The sequence below is a fragment of the Dufourea novaeangliae genome, unplaced genomic scaffold (genome assembly GCF_001272555.1).
Source record: "Dufourea novaeangliae isolate 0120121106 unplaced genomic scaffold, ASM127255v1 scaffold177, whole genome shotgun sequence".
Classification (NCBI taxonomy): domain Eukaryota; kingdom Metazoa; phylum Arthropoda; class Insecta; order Hymenoptera; family Halictidae; genus Dufourea; species Dufourea novaeangliae.
In genome coordinates, this window is record NW_015374070.1 from 380,731 (window position 1) to 401,607 (window position 20,877).

General features: G+C 30.9%; 1 protein-coding gene across 1 annotated transcript; it reads left to right on the forward strand.

Moving 5' to 3' along the window:
* Window positions 1-9,117: 9,117 nt before the first annotated feature.
* LOC107190307 (venom acid phosphatase Acph-1-like) lies at window positions 9,118-16,122 on the forward strand. Its single transcript, XM_015579098.1, has 7 exons — window positions 9,118-9,144; window positions 9,961-10,091; window positions 10,254-10,370; window positions 11,648-11,861; window positions 13,248-13,456; window positions 14,524-14,865; window positions 15,859-16,122. The coding sequence occupies exons 2-7, from the start codon at window positions 10,011-10,013 to the stop codon at window positions 16,120-16,122; spliced, it is 1,227 nt and encodes a 408-aa protein (XP_015434584.1). The 5' UTR covers window positions 9,118-9,144; window positions 9,961-10,010.
* Window positions 16,123-20,877: the final 4,755 nt, after the last annotated feature.

The following is a 20,877-nucleotide window of genomic DNA, read 5'->3' on the forward strand; positions in this document are numbered from 1 at the left end:
ATGGAGTATCGAATGTGAACAAATACAATATTAATAACAATACATCCTTTGCAACGTTTACTACGAGTTTCGACGATGACTTATTGTCTATTCACCAATAACCATCCCAAACCGCGTACGGAATGTGACTGCTCCAAACATTGTACACGTAACATGAAAAAGGTACTTTTATCTACAGAAAGTAAAACGTACTATACATTTAAATGTGCCTGTTTTGTTGATAACGTATCTACGTATCAACCATAACTAAACGTATTATCTCAACAATTATGTGTTGAGCAATTCGCGATGCACCTGTACTACCATTCAACATGCGCGTGAAGGACAATCGTAAAGGAATTAGGAGCCTTCGATCAAATTTCATTTAGAAGATGTCTGAAGAAAAAGTATTGACGAAATGAAATTAAGTATAATGGTCCGTAAATAATATTTTCTGTTATTCAAGATTTCCAACTTACTTAGATTGTCACGTACAAACCATCATTTTCTTAATCACACTACAAGGACAACTATAGATTTTTTTAAACTTCTTAACATATAATTGTAACAGTTTTGTAATGATGTTTTATTTTTTAACAATAATTAACTACTGTATTGAATCAGGAACAATTTGAAAATGTTGCAAGTCAGAAGCGATTCTAATTAAGACAACCTTCTAATGTAACGAATTTTTAAAAATTAAAAATCTTTAAACCGTAAGTTTTTTTTCTTATTTTTTGTAATGGAATCTCAACTTTTGTATTGCTTTTTGGTATCCATCAGATAACAGTATTTTATTGAATAAGATATTGTTTCACATGGTTTGTATTTTTTTGGTACGAATTTTTTTGCTGTGCGAGTGTTATCGGTACACACTTGAAATCTTTTTGTATTAAATAAATGTGTCAAGTTGAATTTGTTGAAATTTTACATTACCAATTATACTTGTTGATTGTAAACGTTTTTCAAACTTTATGATCACAGTCTTCGAATCACAACGTACAGGTAGTCGATAACAATCGCAAGTGAAAGGAAAAAATAACTTTCACGACTAAAAATATAATTTTTGAAAGTACGATAACAATGTTTGGTAAACAGTGTGCATTATCTTTCGTCGAACGGAATCGATGAACTTCTCGTGCAACGTCGAATTTCCGAGGAGATAACAATAATACATTCACCCTGGCGTATGAATACCTACGTCAGGAAACGATAATTCGTAAGTAACGAGAACGGGTAATTACCCGTTTATTCTAAGAACTCATCGACCATGCTTGTCACGTGGCACCGTATTTAATCACGTAAGCAGAGTAAGCCTCAAAGCTGCAAAATTTGTAAATGATAAGGTTCCCGTCGTATCTGCATGCTGTTAGCGTGCATTCTACTGATACACGTGAAACAGGTTCACAGAAAGCAGGTTGTCGAAAGGTAAAATGATGTACATGATAACCTGTGATATAAAGATAAGCTACGGTGGCCTTGGAAACCAAGTTAACAGCCCACCGTATTTAGTGTAACATTTCGACAAGATGCTGCTAAAATGAATGCTGAACACACTAGTGAATCTTCATGATGGGTATATTGTGGTGTAAACGCTGTCGAAAAACGGCTCCTTTAGGATTTTTATAAAAGAAAACTACAACATACAGGAAAACAATCAGTCTGAGGTTTATTAATATACATTTTAAAATATAAAAATAATTCTTTGTATGTTATTTTGTTTAATATATACTGCAAAAACCATCAATGACTGTGATATTAAAAGTGTTTCTTAAAATTTATAGGATTGAATATCGTATCAAACACCTTTATTGAAGAATAATGAAAATTCGCTGATTGGTAGTGTTTTTCATTAAGAAATGTTAAATAAAAAGTGTATTTGTTAACCAAAACTTCTGAATCTGCTTGATACGATAACCATCCATATAAGTATTAAGGAGAACTTTGGTTTCTTGATTTCAGATGATGGGCATCCGTTTTTTATAACGTCACAGTCATTGCTGATTTTTGCAGTATATATTAAACAAAATAACATCAAAAAATTTGTTTCATGTCTTGAAGTACATATTAATAAATCCCAAACTAAGTGTTTCCTCTATGTATTATAGTTTTCTTTTATAAAAATCCTAAGGATGCCGTCTTTTCACTGCGTTTGCACCAAAAATTTACCCTTAATGGGAAAAAAAACATAAGATCGTTTCATTTCATAGCAATCCGACATTCATTTTTCCTAAATTCAAACAGTTTAGAGAGATCATTAACTGACTTCGCGAGGCGACTAGGGTTGAGGATGTATACACTTCAAATTATTGCACATATTTACTAATATTCTAATGAATTCTTAGTTTAACATAACAGCATTTTCAAATTATTGATACATGTAATATTGACAAAGTCCCAAATTGAAGTGTATGTTCTCGAGTATTAATCAATATTGATCAACGTCGATACAAAATGACAGCATTCAAAGTGACTGTTGACATACAACGAAATGTATATATCATTTTGTACAAAGCATTTCAAAAAAATATGGGGAAAAAAATTGAACTATCATGTATGGTAAATGTGATATTATGAGGAAATGTGATATTGTCCCACAAAAACATTATTTCAGTAGAAGAATGCATATGTATAAGATTATCAGGGATGAAATTCAGAAATTAATCACCGTTTCTGTCATTTTTAAGCCAGGTCCACACTATACAGTAGTTCTGGTTTAAATGTATACACAGTATTACTGTTATGATAATTACACTCTAATGAAAATACGAAAAATTGTTTCATATGAAAGTTATTTATTTTCATGGCGTGAATTTAATAGAATAGATGGATTTTTTGTAATCTTTATTTACAAAAATTTTAATAACAATGTAACTTTTTAAATGGAACTACATATTTTTATTAATGCCATGTTATTAACCCTTTAGCACATGCTTTTTGGCAACGTAATTCCGCTTGCTGGAGTTAATTCCAGTGTGTGCGGTAAGGGGTTAAGCATTTCAGAACAAATTTAACGACATATGTATTTGAAAGATTTATTAGAGTGATAATTTCTCGGATAACAGTGTGAATATTGGTGGCAATTTCATCGTTTCTTATCTCACGGATCACACGTTACGAGTAAAAGACGGTAACTAAAGTTGACTTTTAAGGGGCTTATTGAAAGAGGGGCACATGTTACAATACAATTTTACATAACAACTACTTTTAAGAAAAATAAGGTGAGAGCTTGTTCATTGTACAAAAATTTGAAAACCAATGATGTGACGTATGCCCCTTTTCACTGAGCCTATCATTTGCCAACAATAGTCATATAGTTATCCGAGAAATTATTGTTTAAACAGAACTTTCAAATATATCTTGTATTTGTCTTGGAGTGCTTAATAACACGGTAATAATAAAAGTATGTAGTTCCATTTTAAAAAATTTCATTGTTATTAAAATCTCTGTAAACAACAACTAAAAAAAATTCAAGTAATCTATTAAGTTTACTCCATGAAAACAAACAACTTTCATATGAAACATTTTTTCGCATTTTCAATAAGAGTTGTAATAGCGCGTATACACTTAAACCAAACAAAAAATATAACAAAGCAATTTTATAAACCACGGTTATAAAACTTGCTAAAAAGAGGAGGAAAAGATAAAAATCAAAAAAAGTTAGAAGACATTGTTATACAGCATGTTGCCAGTCAGTTCAAACCAGTTTAAAGCAGTTGGAAAAAGCTTGCCATTTTCCGTATGCAAGTGATTCATCACCTCAGTCTGGCTGGACAATACAAAGCATTTCTTATTACTGTTTCATTAAATGTTGTTTTTTATAATTATTATAATATTAAATGAAACAAAGAAATGACCACTCGTTCAAGTGAACTGTTTCGAGAAAAACGTGTATTGTAAGATCTACGAACTTCAAAGATAGAAATCAGAAACATGCTACCAGAATTATACCGTAAACCTTTGACGTCATTATTAATAATGAGATGCAACATGTTCTACAAACTTTATACAATATAAAAGATAGAATCTAGTAACAAGTTATAAAAATATATTTTACAACAAAATTACAAAAAATTTTGTTTATAACAATGTTTTATTATAGTGTGGATCCAGCTTTAGACTGCGGTTGTTTATACAAATATAACCTGAATGTATACATTTTTATAGAAATTACACAACATGAGGAACAAATAAGTATCGAATTTGGAAAATTATTAAAAACTTACATTCGAGTTAGAAATATTTTGTTATCGTAGAAAAATATTCTTCGACATTAATGTCAAAGGCAATGTAAACTGTTAATAAATTGGAAAAAATACAAGCGCGCATGTACATGAAAGTTACAAATTCGGGTCAGGAAATGAGACATTACCGAGAATGAACGACAAAGAATCAGCTGATACAAATTATTGTAACATTACTATGTAAACCTAATTTCTCGTTTCAGTAAAAAAATTATTCAGAAATTTTAAACCGTCACAAGTAAAAATAAAAAATCGTGTCTATACGATCAATAATTTCGAAGAGAGAAATCCACTCAATGGATCAAGGCTTCCAAAAATAGTCAAAATTTGAAATTTTAATTAACACTCTGGATTCTTCTTTATAAAATATTCAGTGTGTTTCTAAATTACAGATAAAAACTAATCAGCTAATGGAACTCACTGAACTCACTGAAAGATCGTTAAGCGAACGGTTAAGGAGGTATGCCATATTTTTCGATTTCTAAGTTAGTAGATGTGAAATAAATGCACGATTAACTGAAAATATCGCAATCACTTAAAGTGAATCATGCTAGATCTAAAAGCGTAAACGAATAATGATTTATTTTGAAGTATGTCTAATGATAAAAAAAAAATGTCAATTCCCAGAACGATTCATCGGCTACGATATGATTTATCTCTCTTTCTAATCGATCAGGTTATATACTTTTTAATATAAATTTCCAGTTGTTGTACGATTTTCCGAGAAAGGTGTTACTCATACTATTATCAGCATACATCTAGTACACAAATGTTATTTATATTAAAATATTCACATATACACATACATATTATTCAGATATATTCAAATTTTTTTAACAATCTAACGGTAAGCATTATACATATATCATACTTGTCATAATAGTTTTGCGATTTAAATAAATACACAAGATACCGAATCGTGTTACACTTAAAGGGAAGTGGTAGAATCAAAATGTACAGTAATGTTTTTTACAAGAATTTACATTTTCAAGAAACTTATGTTTAGAAAATCAGCAGTCTGTCATAATCACCGATTATTTACATTGGTAGCAACGTACATATATACTAACCGTAGTATAATGTTATTCATTTTTCTGAATAGTTTTGTACAAATTAATAAATAGGATATAGTAAGAGTGATGAAAAATAGTTAATATACATACTATACTATCATTGACGTTTAGTGCAACTAACAGTAGTAAATAATAGACAGACACGTTGGCACTATAAATTTTCAAGTTCACTTTTCTCAAAAACGCATGTCCATGTGAAAAAATGTTAAAAATAGGCAAGAATGTCGGGATTACGTTACGATTTATTAAGCACACTACATACCTAAGAGATTAAATAGGATCGGTATGATACAACCTATATATAGATCATTCACGCATGTGTTTCTTTAAATACTACTAGTAGAAGCCTATATTTGTTTTTGATTTTTAAAAATATTCTGACTCTCTGCAATTTTTACACTCGTGTATATATGTGAAAAATACAAATTTTTCGTTCACTATTACACTGTGAACGTTCAAATAAGTTCATTTCTTCACAAAAAAATTTATAAAAATAAATAAAAAAGCAGGAATTTATTTCGTGCGTATTCGATTTCATTGGATTTGAAACAATTAAAAATATAGTTGACCTAGCGTGAAATGCTTTCTATTATGTTTTTGTTCCATCTACAGACAGCAATTTAACATTAAACACAACATTGAGGATAATTTAAAGGATATACAAACAATTCAAGGACTACTAAACTACCTAAAGCATATCAAATTATACCGTCAATTGTGAATTCATCGAAGCGTGTTAGTATTAGCCTCGCTAATTACCCAAACAAGTGGTTGATGTGACCATAACTACATAATAGAGAGAGAAAAGCATCTGCACATGTTATGAATATATAAAATCCAGAATCTGTTCATTATGTATATTAATTCGCATTCAAATATCCCGATTTACATTTAAATGCAGACAATTATACAAAATTACGTCGTTTAAATTAATTATTCCGAGATCTTTTGGGAATCATTCATAAATAATGTGTGTTTAATTCAAAGTTAATAGAACTTATCACGTTATACATCTTGTGAAATTTTATCATATATTATTAAATTGGGGAGATTATAGTCGTACGATTGATAAAAATTATTTTTAAACGCAGATCCATAAAAGATTTATCTCACCAATATGTTTTTAAATAGTATCTGTTAAGTATTTTTCGTAAAAAGTTAAATCTTAATTTATTTCCTCTGCATATGTGGTATTAAGTCGTCTATTCATTACGCTTTCACAGATTAAATAAATAATTAATATGCGACAAAATTTCAGTGTGACAGAGTGAAATAATAAAAGTAACAACCAAGAAATGATAAATCACAAATAAAATATGGGATAAAAAACATTAGAACAGAAATTTCACATAATATGACATATTGAAAATGATTCCTAGATGCTAAAAGGTAATAAGAAATTTTTACTTTTCCTTTGGAAATATGATATAACGGTCATGATTATGCATAAAACAAATTGGAATCCTTTTGCAATCTGAATTAACGATTTATTTTAATACCATGCGAAATAAAATGTTACTGAAAACAAACGATCTAAGGATGCCGGGTTCATCATAGCAACAGTTAATGATTCTTTAATTATTTAGTGAAAGCAAAAATTTTCATGGATTTTCAGTCACTGTAATACAGTAAATTGTAGTTTAGAACAAAAATTGACGCGATTCAGTGTGTTTTATTGTCTAAAATACCACTGAAAATGAACTTTTGAACAAAGTTTCAAAATGAAAGGAATAAACGTTACAAACACCATAAAGAACATTTGTGACATATTAGAGGAAGCTCTTATACCAATCCCATTCTGTAGTAAACTGTAAATTTATTATATAAATTCAATAATAATAATATTCCAAAAATTTCTTTATTAGAATAAAAATTGCTATTGAAATTATGTTATAAAAAACATTATGTGTTTTATTAAATATTTATTAAATTGTAATTAAAATTGTTATTAGCCTACTTTTTTAATGCGAAACCCACCAAAACTTTTGCACTCACCTAATATTTCAATTTAATTACAACTAAAATATTCTTAAAAACCCTTTCAACTAAAAATTGGTTATTTCTTCTTCTGATATCGAAAACTATTGTTGTACGTCTGATTATTATTAATTGAAAATTTCGATAATAAAATTGTAATTAACGGAAATCTGCTCATTGACAAACTAATAGAATCGCCGGGGATGACGATGCAACGTTTCAAAGGGTTGTCACACGAAGGAAGCAACGAGCGACTAATTGCAAGATGACATCTTACTTTTGATCACGCTGTCTCCACTAAATCCGTGGCGGTGTCGTGGATCGCGTCGTCGTCAGTCCAAACAATCTCCACCGGAACCGCGTCGAGGAACCATTTTATAAGATCTGCGATCTTTTAGATTACAAAGTTTTGCCGCGAAGACAAACTGATTGCCGAGCAGTTGCACAAAGCTCCCGGCAGATCGCTGATTTTGATAAAGACGCCGATTTCACGCGAAGGTTGCCGATTAAATTAAACACGACTGATAGACGAGCACGTGGAGAGAGACGCGTCGAGACACTTTATCTTCGATCGCTGCCAGCAGCCAAAGGAGCAGACGACAACGGTGTTATGCAGTTACCTGGGAAGTTGGAACAAGTGTGTCGCCTTCGTTGTTATATTGTATTCCTTTCGTTCCGGGGGAGCAGCTGAAAACTGCCGTGAACAGAAAAACGTCGCCGAGCGAATAATTGCAAGGTGACTGAGTGAATAGCTGCGGTCATAAAGCGTATTCAGGTGATTCTGTAACCGCCACAGAAGTAAATACACGCCGCGCCCGAAAACGTAACAGGTGAGCGTAGAAAAAGTTTTATGACAGAAATTTAATCAGTTTTTTTTTTATTAGCAGCCGATAGATACTTTCCGGTCGACGAACGTTTCTCGACTAAGTAATTGAAGTGACATTTCTAAACGAAAGTTAACCCGCTCGCATCTGGCGCCACTGAGTTGTATTGAACTAATAATTGCCGCCGGATAATATTTATTTTACGTGTATCTATACTTTCGCGATGGAATATTCCTGGCACGTAGAGTGTACTGTCATGTTCTTTTTTTATTTTCCCATCTGTTTACAATCTGTCTACTGACAGTAAGTGAATGTACTAGCAGATATTATAACGGTAACGCGTAAGTGTTCGTTTAATAACTTACACTATTAAAGTGAAAAGTCTAAAGTATTTTATTAACTCATTTGTGTACAATTATGAAATGACAGATTTTACGAGAAAACTTTAAAAATTATTATATAGCTGCTGTTAATTAGCTCATAGCATACATTATTAGGGGTGTGGAAAGGTAATGGCTAGACTGCCGACGTTTATGCAAATATAAATTTTTAGGGGTTAATTTACCGGAACTAGAGTCAAACCAAGATCTATTTACTTTATTTGCTATTCTACCAGGTTCCAAACAAAATAAAAACTTCTTCAGAATTGATCGAACTCTTATGTACAGTGAATTCTAGAAAATCGTGTGTGCTATAAATGCATAAAATCCACAGTCTAGTAATGGCAGTCGCATTTAAGTAAATATTGCCGCTTTATCTTATTTTGTTGTCGGAATAATTAACGTTCTCTAAAAAAAAGTATTCATAAAATTATAGATAGTAAGGATAACTATTTCAAGTGACAGGTGGTACTCGAACAGTAACATTACTGTTACATACCATGAAGAGCGTTTGTCAAAGTACCCATTTCGTCAAAAGCAAGATAAAAGTTTCTGTGTATAGATTTGATTTTACAATTATTCTTCAGGGACCGTAAGGAAACAACATTAATCCACTAAACATTATGATTCATCGTTGAAAGTGCAGTCCACAGTAACAAGAATATATGTATGTACGCCATAAGTAATACTTGAAAACAATTTTACACATTACAAAAAACAGAAGTACAATAATACATTTTGAACACTGATATTCTAAAGAAATTAAAGGAATTCAATAAGTCTTTATTTTTCAAAAGATATTTTACAAAATATTTCATAGTGCCAATATGTCAGTCATTCCCGCTGTTTATTGAATTTCTTCTTATCGCATATACCTTTGCGAAATAACCACTTAAAGAGTTAACACTTTCACTCAATCCCAACTAAAAACTGTAAGGTAACGTAACCGATATCTAGTAGTGGTTGGAAATTTTTAAACAATCAAATCTCTTTAAAACGTAGCTTAAATGTCGATTGATACTGTTTTATTGTCCACAAACAATAGTTAGTTATCATTTATTTTTAAGACAGTAATCCTGCATAATGGATCGTAAAATTAGCAACAGACTGATAAATGGTTCAATAAACCTCTGTGATACCTGAAGTTGTAAAAAGTTCCGTCACTTACCTTCTTCACCTTACTCAACATACTGATTACGAAGTTCAACTTTATTGGATACCCTGTGTATGACCAATAACGTTTATTTCTACTCAAATAACTAAATATGATGTCTGAGCACCATTTCATAGTATCCTAAAAGACTTCAATGAAGTAATATACATATACTTATAAGTCCTAGCCGCTTTATGAGCATATTGATTTATGATATCATTTTAATATTAGTGACACTACAAGGTACCGCCAGAATACATAAGGTTAAATTAAAGACACAACATTGAAACATGCTTAGTGAAATTTTAATCGAGATTGGATTGTTTTTAGGTGTTTCATAAAATAAGAAGGAAGATATCAAATAGTCTGTGCAAATAAAAATGAAAGCTATCATACTGAGCTTATTATGTGTCTCAATGACCTCGATCCATGCCATTCCAGAACTGCAATTCCTGCAAATCGTAAGAAACCATCAATTGTCAGATATATTTGTTCAAGTATCGAAATCTTTCGATCTATTCCGAATGTTTTTCGTCACTTTTAAAGTTTTCGAATTTTGTTCATATTTTAAAAAAACAAGGAGATTTTGGAATCAGGTAAGAATATTTATAAAAAATTTACAGGTCTTTGCCCATAAAACCTACGCTCCAATTTCGGACATAATAAACAGCAACGACACAAATTTCCCCACCAGATTAACTTACAAACACTTCGACACCGCTCCGATCGACATGCCCAATGTAAGTTTTCAAATTTTTTTAATGAAACTAATATTTCATATCGAATTTCGTGTGTTATATGTAAACAATGAAACTGATCTTCTCACACCAACGAGTGTATATGTATATTGCCATCGATACGCTAGGTGGCAATAGACTTTACGAATGTTTAATCTTTCATCCGTAATATAAAACGATTAAAAATAAAGTGATATTGGAACATGGATGTTGATTACATGGAAGATCGCATAATAACACAAGTAAATATTTGAACGGCACCTAACGATTATTTCTTCAGCTTTGTCATCATTTCGTTCAACAAGAAAAAACAAAACAATATCCTCTTCGTCGACAATTTAAATCTTGGATTATTTTTACGTATTTCACATTCAGTAGATTGTATTGACAACGAAGGCGTTGCATAATTTACATGTTATGTTCTCAAGTGTTTCTTTTAAACTAATAATTCTTTCAAAAAACATTCGTTACTCGAAAACTGAATATAATTATAATTATGTAAATATAAATTAGACACAAATTATATATAATATATTTATATATAAAATAGTACCTTTTCACTGTTGTGTAATAATAATGAATACAAAACACATACTTCCATAGTGTAATCAGTATCAAATTGCCGTGGAATATACAAATAAAGAATCAATTTAAAAGATAATATTAGCATCGAAAATAAAATTAATTGAGCAATTCCCCTTCATGAAAAATATCGAAACATAGCAAACATCATAACATTCTGTAAACAATGACTTGTTAAATGATACGATCCAGACAGTGTTTAGGTACTGTATACAGTGTGCTCCACATTGAAACTGACAAATATTGTCAACGTATTCGAAAAGTTAGCCTAATTACAAAATTTTATATAGGTACACTCTGACTTCGTTATCAAGTTGTAACATTTATTCAACACGTTGATTGCTATAGTGGTTACGGATGATCTATTATTAGATTGTTTAAAAAACGTTTAATTTCTTTTAAAACATTTATAATCTTTTAAATATAATCAGTAATAGAGTAATACTCCAAGTAATGAGAATGTAGTTCACCGCATAAATATTTCTATCCCTAATTACATGAACTTAAAGAATTTGTGTAATAATGTGGACGGTCAACGTGTTAACATAAAATGTAAAATTTTAAAAATAATGTTCAAACTACTAAATTAAATTTCTACCAAATGAATTGTACCACCAGCTACACTAAGCTACTAACATCATTATATGTATTAATGTGTTAAACATATAATTATGAATTTAATTAATTTTGATTGACAGAATGGTAAACTCAACATGTATAATCTCGGAGTACATTTACGTGATGTGTACGACGAATTTTTGGGCGATGTTTTTACTACAAGAACAGTGAAAGTACGAACAGCGGGATATCCATTGTCCATGATGTCTTCACAATTAGTGAATGCAGGTCTTTGGCCACCAGCCGAAATTCAGAAATGGAACAATGATGTTAATTGGCAGCCAATACCTTCAGGTAAGCAAGTAAAAATATAAGGAAATTTTAAACAAAAGTATTATTCTACAGGGTGTCATGTAACTAGTGGTATAACCAGACAGGAGGTGATTCTAGAAGAAAAAATAAGTCGAAAATATACAATAACATTTTTTTATTGAAAATTTCGTTTTCGAAATAAGCGATTTTGAAAATTAATTTGAACGGCGTGTATTCTTCATGGTAGTAAGTAGAAACGGAATGCAATAAACAGACACGCTGGGCAAGTCCTATTCAATCGCTCGCGTCTCCAGCAGATATTAAACAATTTTATTCTGTATTTTCGATTGATTTTTTCGCTTAAAATCATCCCGTACCCAGTTGTACCACATACCACCCTGTATATTAAATGATTAACGAATTGATACACAATTATTAGTAATACTACAATTTTCGAATAATGGGAAATTTATAATTAGTCTTTTTAAAATGACAATTTTATAGGACAAGATTAATAAAAAACAATTTTTTTTAATTTACGCATTTTATGTCTTCTTGTTACTGAATACTAATATATTAAGTAATCCCAAAAGTTTTAACCGATTAAGAACATTATTATTCTAATTGTTGACACATTATGAGATGAATTAAACAAAATTAAGAAACCAAACAACACTGAAAAGCTAAAAACTGTTGAAATTATAGATATAAACAAACAAATTTTACAATCCTTAACATGTATTCGAAAGTTGTACGTTCTAATTATCAACTACTTTACAATTAATAATATTGCATTAAAAATGGTGACATCATAAGAAACAGCGTAAAAGAATATTTTAATGAAAAATTAAGGCAGCTGTAATATGACAGGGTCAAGGTTTCAACCAGAAAAATAGAAAAAAGATTCAGGACCTGAGGGTCTCTTTCGATTTTTTCTTTTAGAACTCACAGGTACTTATTAAATTATTATTTTTAAACAAACATTATTATTCATAATCAACGATTGATCTACATACTAGTTTAAAAAATCGGTTTGAATTTATGGGACGACCTAATAAAATCTTTTCATCTAATTTAATAGGATAACATTTAAGTGGTTCTATATCCTAAACTGTTTCCACTAGTTTTTTTTAATCTTATGTCATCAGAACTCTTAACGTATATATTTTTCATATCAATAATGGAATTTATTATATATACGGTTACGTAGTCTTAATGGTTTAATTGTGTTATAAAAGCGTAAACTGTTAGTATGTAAGATAAGACTAATTATCATAAATAAAAATTATCATAAATAAGAATTTTACTGTTATGAAACAATATTTTAACATGATAAACATAAAAGGTATTGAAAATTCACGTAATGGAGATTGTACCATAGAATGTAATACGTAATGAATTAATTATCAAATTCTTCGGCACTTGTAGATTACCTACCCATGGAATATGATACTTTGTTGCTGGGAATACACTGTCCAAGTTTTCTGTCTGAGATGAAGACAGTGTTATCATCAGATCAAATGGAGAAAGTAATGCTGCATCATTTTCCTTTGCTTAATTATGTATCGCAACATACTGGAATGAAAATCCAGCAGCCATCAGAAGTAGCTCTTTTATACGCTGTTCTCGAAACGAAAGTAAGACATTACGTAACTAAAATCCGGAAATTTATGTAAAATTCGTCTATAGATTCATTTTAGAAAGCATGATTCGAAAAATTCCTCTACTACATATCTAGCAGTTTTATTTTGCTAAAAATTAAATATATAATACCTTTTTTAAATTGCACACAAAATTACTACCTTATTATATTCTATAATTTCACCCATGGTGTTAAATGTCTATCTATTATGAAATGTGATATTCGACTTGACGCTTTGTAACGTTGTCTCAATGAAAATCACTTTTCATTTAAGAGTTCAGATCATTTATCAGGTATTATGTTTCGTAACTTTATTAATTTACCTCACTATGTATCAGCATATAGCATAATACTTTTTTAACAAAAGAATAAATATTAAACAAATTCATTTTATTAAACAAATTCATCGTCAGGTGTATATTCTACAGAGTGTTAATAAAAATGTGGAACACTTTTGCAAGGTGGATTCTATCTGCAAAACTAAAATAAAAATCCAAAATGACGAAATTGTGTTCGACGCTTCGTTTTCGAGATATTAATTGTTGAAAATGCGAGAAAAATATGCGTAAAATGTGTGTGACATAAATAGTAGTTATAAATAGTATAATCCATCGCGCCAGACGTATTTCACGCGTATTTTACCCGTATTTCAACAATCCACCCTGTGAAAGTGTTCCACATTTTTATTAACACCCTGTATATTGAAAGTCATGACAGATAATCGTTTGACACCTTATACATGAAATGTCGTTTAATTAATCGTATTGTCACTAAAGTCAGTTGGTAATCACATGAAAGCCATGATAGATAATTTTTTGTTGCCTTGTACAATATTGCTCAATGTATCATATTTTTACTAACTAAAATTGTATCAAATTGAAATATACAATTGATCATATACCAATTAATTTCTAAGAAATGATAGTATCATTCTCGTTCACTGCGAAAAGTAGATTCAATATTAATTTATGTAAATTAATCAATCTTTCATGTGATCGCAAGCACTAGTAACAAGACGATTCATACCACAACATTGCAAACAAAAGGGAATATAATTCATAGGCTGATCTCAATGAATCTCTCCCATACTGGGCCAAAGATGTCTTTCCCGATGGAGAAATGTACAACGTAACGCTATTAGAATATGATATTCTGTCTCAAACTCCTCTACAAAAGCAGCTGAACGGAGGAACGTTCATAAAGGAAATTATAACGAATTCTTTAAAATATATCGAGGGAGGTATATCGAAAGAAATGAAACTTATGATGTATAGCGGTAACGATAGAAATATCGCTGCCATTTTAAAGAGTCTCGATCTGTGGTCACCGCACATACCTAACGAGGCTGCTTCGGTGATCTTCGAAATGTATTACGATAATGAAACGCAACATCATGGAATAAAGGTATTTAATTTTTTTTTTTTATCAAATCGTTACTATTCTGTATAGTATCTTATAAATTAGTGGTTTTTCTACAATATGCTTCATGCACTATGCATTTAGACATATAATGATAATATAACCGGGTATAATGTATTCCCTCATACAAAAATTAATCGAAAATATACAATATATTAGATGTACTTATTTTAAAATTTAATACTTATTTTCGAGGAAATCAGAAGCCTATGCCGTTACAGAGATAGATATCCTCGTTCTTCACTGTTCGTCGCCATTTTGAAAGAACGAAAGGGTAGAATGATGTTCTAAATTTGAACTGTGTTACCAGTTTATTGAAAAGAAATGATACTTATTGGTACACCTAATAGTTTCTGTTCCGTCTTAGACCAGGAACGACAGCTATAGAGTCGGACGATACCATTAATAGATAGTTCGCCATGCCAGTAAATGTTAGACCGATATTATTTACATATTCGTTCCGTTGTGTATACACATGCGAAGTACTCTATAAGTAAATGATTAAATGTTAAAAACTTCGTTTACTGACCTTGAATATACTTTATTTTTGAGTTATGGATATTTTTATCTGCAAAAGCACAAAGATTATTTATAAAGATTCCAGTTCCTTACAGAAGTATAGAGAAATTACAGTAAAACATACTTATTATCATATACTAATTCATAATTTGTACGTTTTTATAACATCAGGGATTGAAAATAATAACAAAAGAATGTAATGGCATATTTGTTCTTTTTTTTTTAAATATAGCTGGTATTTCACATGCAACTATCTGCTGTCTTTGTAAAGATTTTTTTGAGCATTTTTTTTAAACATTTCAAGAAAGAAAATTGCAACCTGCATGTGCTGTTATATTTGTTTAATAAAACAAAGATCAAAACATTTTCTTCTATGTATTAATTTTACTAGCTTTATTTGAGAGCGAAAATTTTTTCCTACAATTTTACATCACATTAATTACACCATTATTATTTCAGATAAATTATTATACGGGAGTGGAAGGTAACACTATTCCTTTGACAATACCAAATTGCACAGAAATATGTCCTCTGAAAACATTCTTGAATACATTTTTCGATCTACTGCCACAAAATGAACAATCGTTGTGTCACTGGAGACGTATTGATTTCTCTGACGAGGAATTATTATTGGACAACATTATTTACAATCGATCAGAATCGCATAAACTAAACAGCATAACAATTATATTCTTATTTATATTAGTCTTCTTTACATATTAGTCAATTTAAATTTTGTATGAAAAGTTGATAATAATAAATTTTAAACATGTTAAATATCAATATACAATTTAGTGGTAAAACGGTATTAGCTCAAACTTTAGAAAATTTTTATACTGTTATTACCAATAGAAAATTTACAATCATTTCTATAAACAGAAATGATGTGTACATACATTGTTGCAACACTAATGCAATGTAATTCTCAATAATTTAGATCTGATATAAGTTAACAGTAATAGAATATAAATAAGTAAGTATTATTACAGATGCACAAATCAAACTGAAGAGTCAAGCATTAGGTGTTTCGTATGCTAGCATTTTCTTATCATTTTTATACGTAGAACCTTATTAAATTGGTAAATTATATTATATTATAATTGTTACATTACATTATAATTAAACATTATATTGATTGTTTATGTGTTAATAAATTATACATCCGGCGCGACATTTCTGCAAATTGAACAAAAATTTCTACGGCAATTACACTAAATTCATTAAAAATCATTTGCCATCGACGTTCTCTAGCTTGCATGCTTTCTTGTACTATATCAACCTCAAATTTTAATTGTTTTTTCCATAAATCAACGACAGGTATTATTGTTTCCCCTTCGGAATGATTATCACTTTTCTGCAAAAACACTACCCGATATTTTTGCAGACAAAGACTTAACGCATAAAATATAATGTGTAATTGATTTATTATATCACATATGTTCGCCTTTTTACCGTTCACCAATGAAATTAAAATGCATTCGTAAGATTTCAGTTTTGCCGTTAAATAATTTATAATTTCAATACAAACTGTCATAGAAGCGCACAGTTCTAACATAATGGACATTTGATGAGTCAATATTGTAACCTGAAAAACATAATTTTTCATTTTAATATGAAAATTAATTTTACCGCAAATATTAATACGGCAGAGTGATCTATTAAAAAAGCACCCAATAATTGTTTCTTTTTTATGCGTTCGATACTTGTAATAATAAGAAAATAATAATAGTGTTACTACTATTTGGAGTAATAAACAATATGTGTGTCATTATTAAATTAACTGATTGATATTAGTTTTTAAATCGATACTGAATATTGTGATTCTGATTTTGTTAAAAATTTATGAATTACTTTTTTTAAATATACCATGTGCTCGTACTTCGAATTGTTGAATGATTCGAAATTATAACATCAGTAAAAATGTAAATTAAGTATAGACAATATCATTCTGAATTATAAAAATGGAATCAAACAGAAATTACGTATGAGTATATGTATCTTTGAGTACCCTTAATTATATGTATACCTTTAATGGATACCCTTAATAGGTATATAAATAAGCACATACATAAATACAGTTTTCGCACTGCAAATTTAACTTTTTATAAATCAAGTTAGCCCTTGTGCAAATAAAATTCATCCTATTGCAAATTCCGAAATAAAAAGTAATGAAAGACATTTTTAAGCATGCACTCAAAACTAAAACTTCAAACCATAACATAATCAACATTAGCTGCCACACAATCAACGACCTAATTGTCTTTGTGATTATTTTACGTAGATGATTTATTTGTATTGGTGTAAGGAACGTTTATTGTTAGATCAGATCCCGGTCTCTTCTGCAAATTTGAAATTGATGCACTTTCACCAAACTTACACTGTTTCGAAGTGAGCCACACATATCAGAATATTTTTGACGTAAAGGCAGGTCCAAATACATGCCACAGCGAGCACGAATACGCCCAACACGGCCCGTGGCCAAAATTCCGTCCATACTAGAGCAACATGCAACAGAATTTCCACTTGAGACCCTCAAGAGGGGTCGATTTTAACGACCCGGCGCGCATTTGCAGCGCGCAAATGTTCGCGAAGACGGGGAAACACGGCTATCGCGCGCACGAGAACGCTCGACACGCGTCGTTGACGAAATTGGAAGAACCTTTTCTATTTTTCTTGAATTAAACCATCCGTATTAAAAAATAAATCGCTGAATGAATGAATAACATCTATATAGAATGTTCATGTACCAAATAGTAAGAATATGTTTCCTGTTTACCTGAATATCTATTAAGAAAATAGTACACAGAATATATATTCATACATAAACATTTTCATTATTACATAGTGTAATCATATTATTGAGGAAATGTTGAGAGATTATATGGTCATGTATGACAGCCACTACATTTACAACTTGCTTTATGACATTATTACTATACGTACGTGTACATAACTTTGTTCGAATGCACATTTTCATGCATTTACTTGTTAACACAAAATTTCAGGTCGTCGGTCAATTTTATTACTGAAGAATTGGTCAGGTAGAAAATCGGCATGAAAAGGCGCAGCAATCATCGCCTCTACTTACTGTTACTTCGGTAATTAAATTCCCCAGTTACCTAAAGCTTCGTTTTGAAGGTAAATGTACGAAAAAAAGAAAAACAAACTTTTTTTCTTTATTAAAGAAGATGAACAATATAAATTTGTATGTTAATAAACAAGAAATTATGAGCTCATATCTGAGCGTTTCTTAATAAAAAAAAAATCAGCTACTCAAATTATCATAAAGGAAATTAGATCGTTGATTACTGGGCGGATAATTTTCATAAGCTGTGGTTTGAAATTTTAATTATGAGTGCATTTTTTTTATGGTTTTTCATTACTTTTTAGTTTGGAATTTGCAAAAGGGTGAATTTCATCTGCAAAAGAGTGGATTCGATTTGCAGAAACAGTAGGTTTATTCTAACGATAAATATAAGATTCTAAATAAAATAAAAACGTCATTATTAGACTGCGGATGTTTATATTTACAAACATAGACTTTTATTAGTTAATTGACAACAATTGAAATCTAACAGAAATTTATTTACCTCATTAAGGGTTTCTTCTAATTTCGAATTAAATGAATATGTCATTAACCCTTAAAGTACGGCTGTCGTCAATAGGCAACGAAGAAGAAACATGCTCGTATACTGATATGAACAGGGAAAGTGATGGTAGTGAAATAGACAGTGACTCAAATAGTGTTGGAAATGATGAGAAAACTATTTATTATTTACTATTATTATTACCTTCTATTTTGATTAGTATTACTTATTGACCTACTTTTCGCATTTAGATAGCTAGTTTCAAGAATATATACTCGTAGTTAAAAGGGTTAAACTTTATTAGGTTTCTCACTATACTGACTTTTAGACAATCGTGTACTCTATAAATGCGTATAATCCGCAGTCTAGTGATAACCATATTCTACAATTACCTTATTCAGTTCTGTGTTGTCTATGCTTGTCTCCAGCGTGCTCGTTATCACCTGCACAATTTCATTCGTACACGCATTGTTCTTGTTCTCGGTTTCGAAAATGTCGCAAAAATTTAAGACAGCGTCCACAGCCAGCATCTCTAACGTATTCTTCCAATATCTGGTTCTCATGTATTGTCTCGTTACTCTGTCGTTTCGAAGAATCGAAAGAATTACTTTCATCGACTGAAACGCAATGTCGTCCGTATTTAGAGCATCTAGCGTAAATCTCAACAACTGCAAGGGTACCAGCCTTTTTTCTTCTTGTATATCTCCCCTTAGTGAAGAATCCGTTTTCGGAGTCGACTCTAATTTTCGTTTCTTCCTAGGGGTGTCCTTACTTTCAACATTCTCCATCAATTTATCATTTTGTTGAGACCATCTGTTTCGTTGGGATGACTCTGGGTCGTGGCAAATACTTCCAACTGTCTGAATGGAATCTGTACTTCCATCGTTCTTTTGATACAACGATAATTTCAACGAGGGTAGCCACGAATCCCGATTGTTATCAGAAATCCACGCTTTTTCGTCCATATCGGCATCAAGAAAGTCCAGACCATCTGCGATGTTACATCGCTGGTATGAAGTGATGCCATCGATCTTCGAATTTAGAAAGAAATTCTCGTCTCCGTTTAGAGAAACACAGTGTTCCTCGCTCAAATGATACGTATCGTACGCGCTGTCTTTTCTGGGAGAACTAACATTATCAACCAGACTCGAAGAAACGGTCGGTTTTTTGGTAGAAAAATGAGAATCGGTCATTTTCACGTATTGCTCGGTTATCTTCGTGTTTGTCTTCGACAATCGTCCGTTTACATCGTTTTGTGAATTGTTAGCACTCCCTTTGTACAATGAACAACTCTCGTTAAACAGATCTATCGTTTCATCGTCACTGGAACTAAAAGAAAGATCATTTTTCGACTCAGAAACAACTTTCTGCGAGGAATCGTTATACCAAGATGAGTCGATTCCCGAGAGTAGCAGAGGCAATTCTACCGCCGATTTGGCTGTGATCAGATCGTTTCCATCCAGCAATTTATTGTTTATTTCGTTTTTACTTGCACTATTCATCTCTTTACTCTCTATAGAATCATTAAACATATCCGAACATGATAAATCTTCTCTCTCCGAATCCGAAATGACGCAATTATTTCCGGTCGCAGTATTTTCTATGAAACTTCTAAAATGCGTTTGAGTACTTTCGAATGAGAAGGTGGATAGACTACTCGTCCTTCTTGTAATGTATTCGTCATTTTGTTTTGTGTGCCGTTGATTCTGCGTTACATTAAATTTTTGTCTGTGTTTCACGTTGGAAAGTAAATCGGGACTGGTGCACTCTAGATCACTGCCCAAAACTCTATGACGCTCCAGATTCTCGTTAAGCAATATGGCCGAATTCGAATGCTCTTCCACTTCGAGAATTGTATCCTGATTACAAATTTCGGAATCTTTACCTGTAA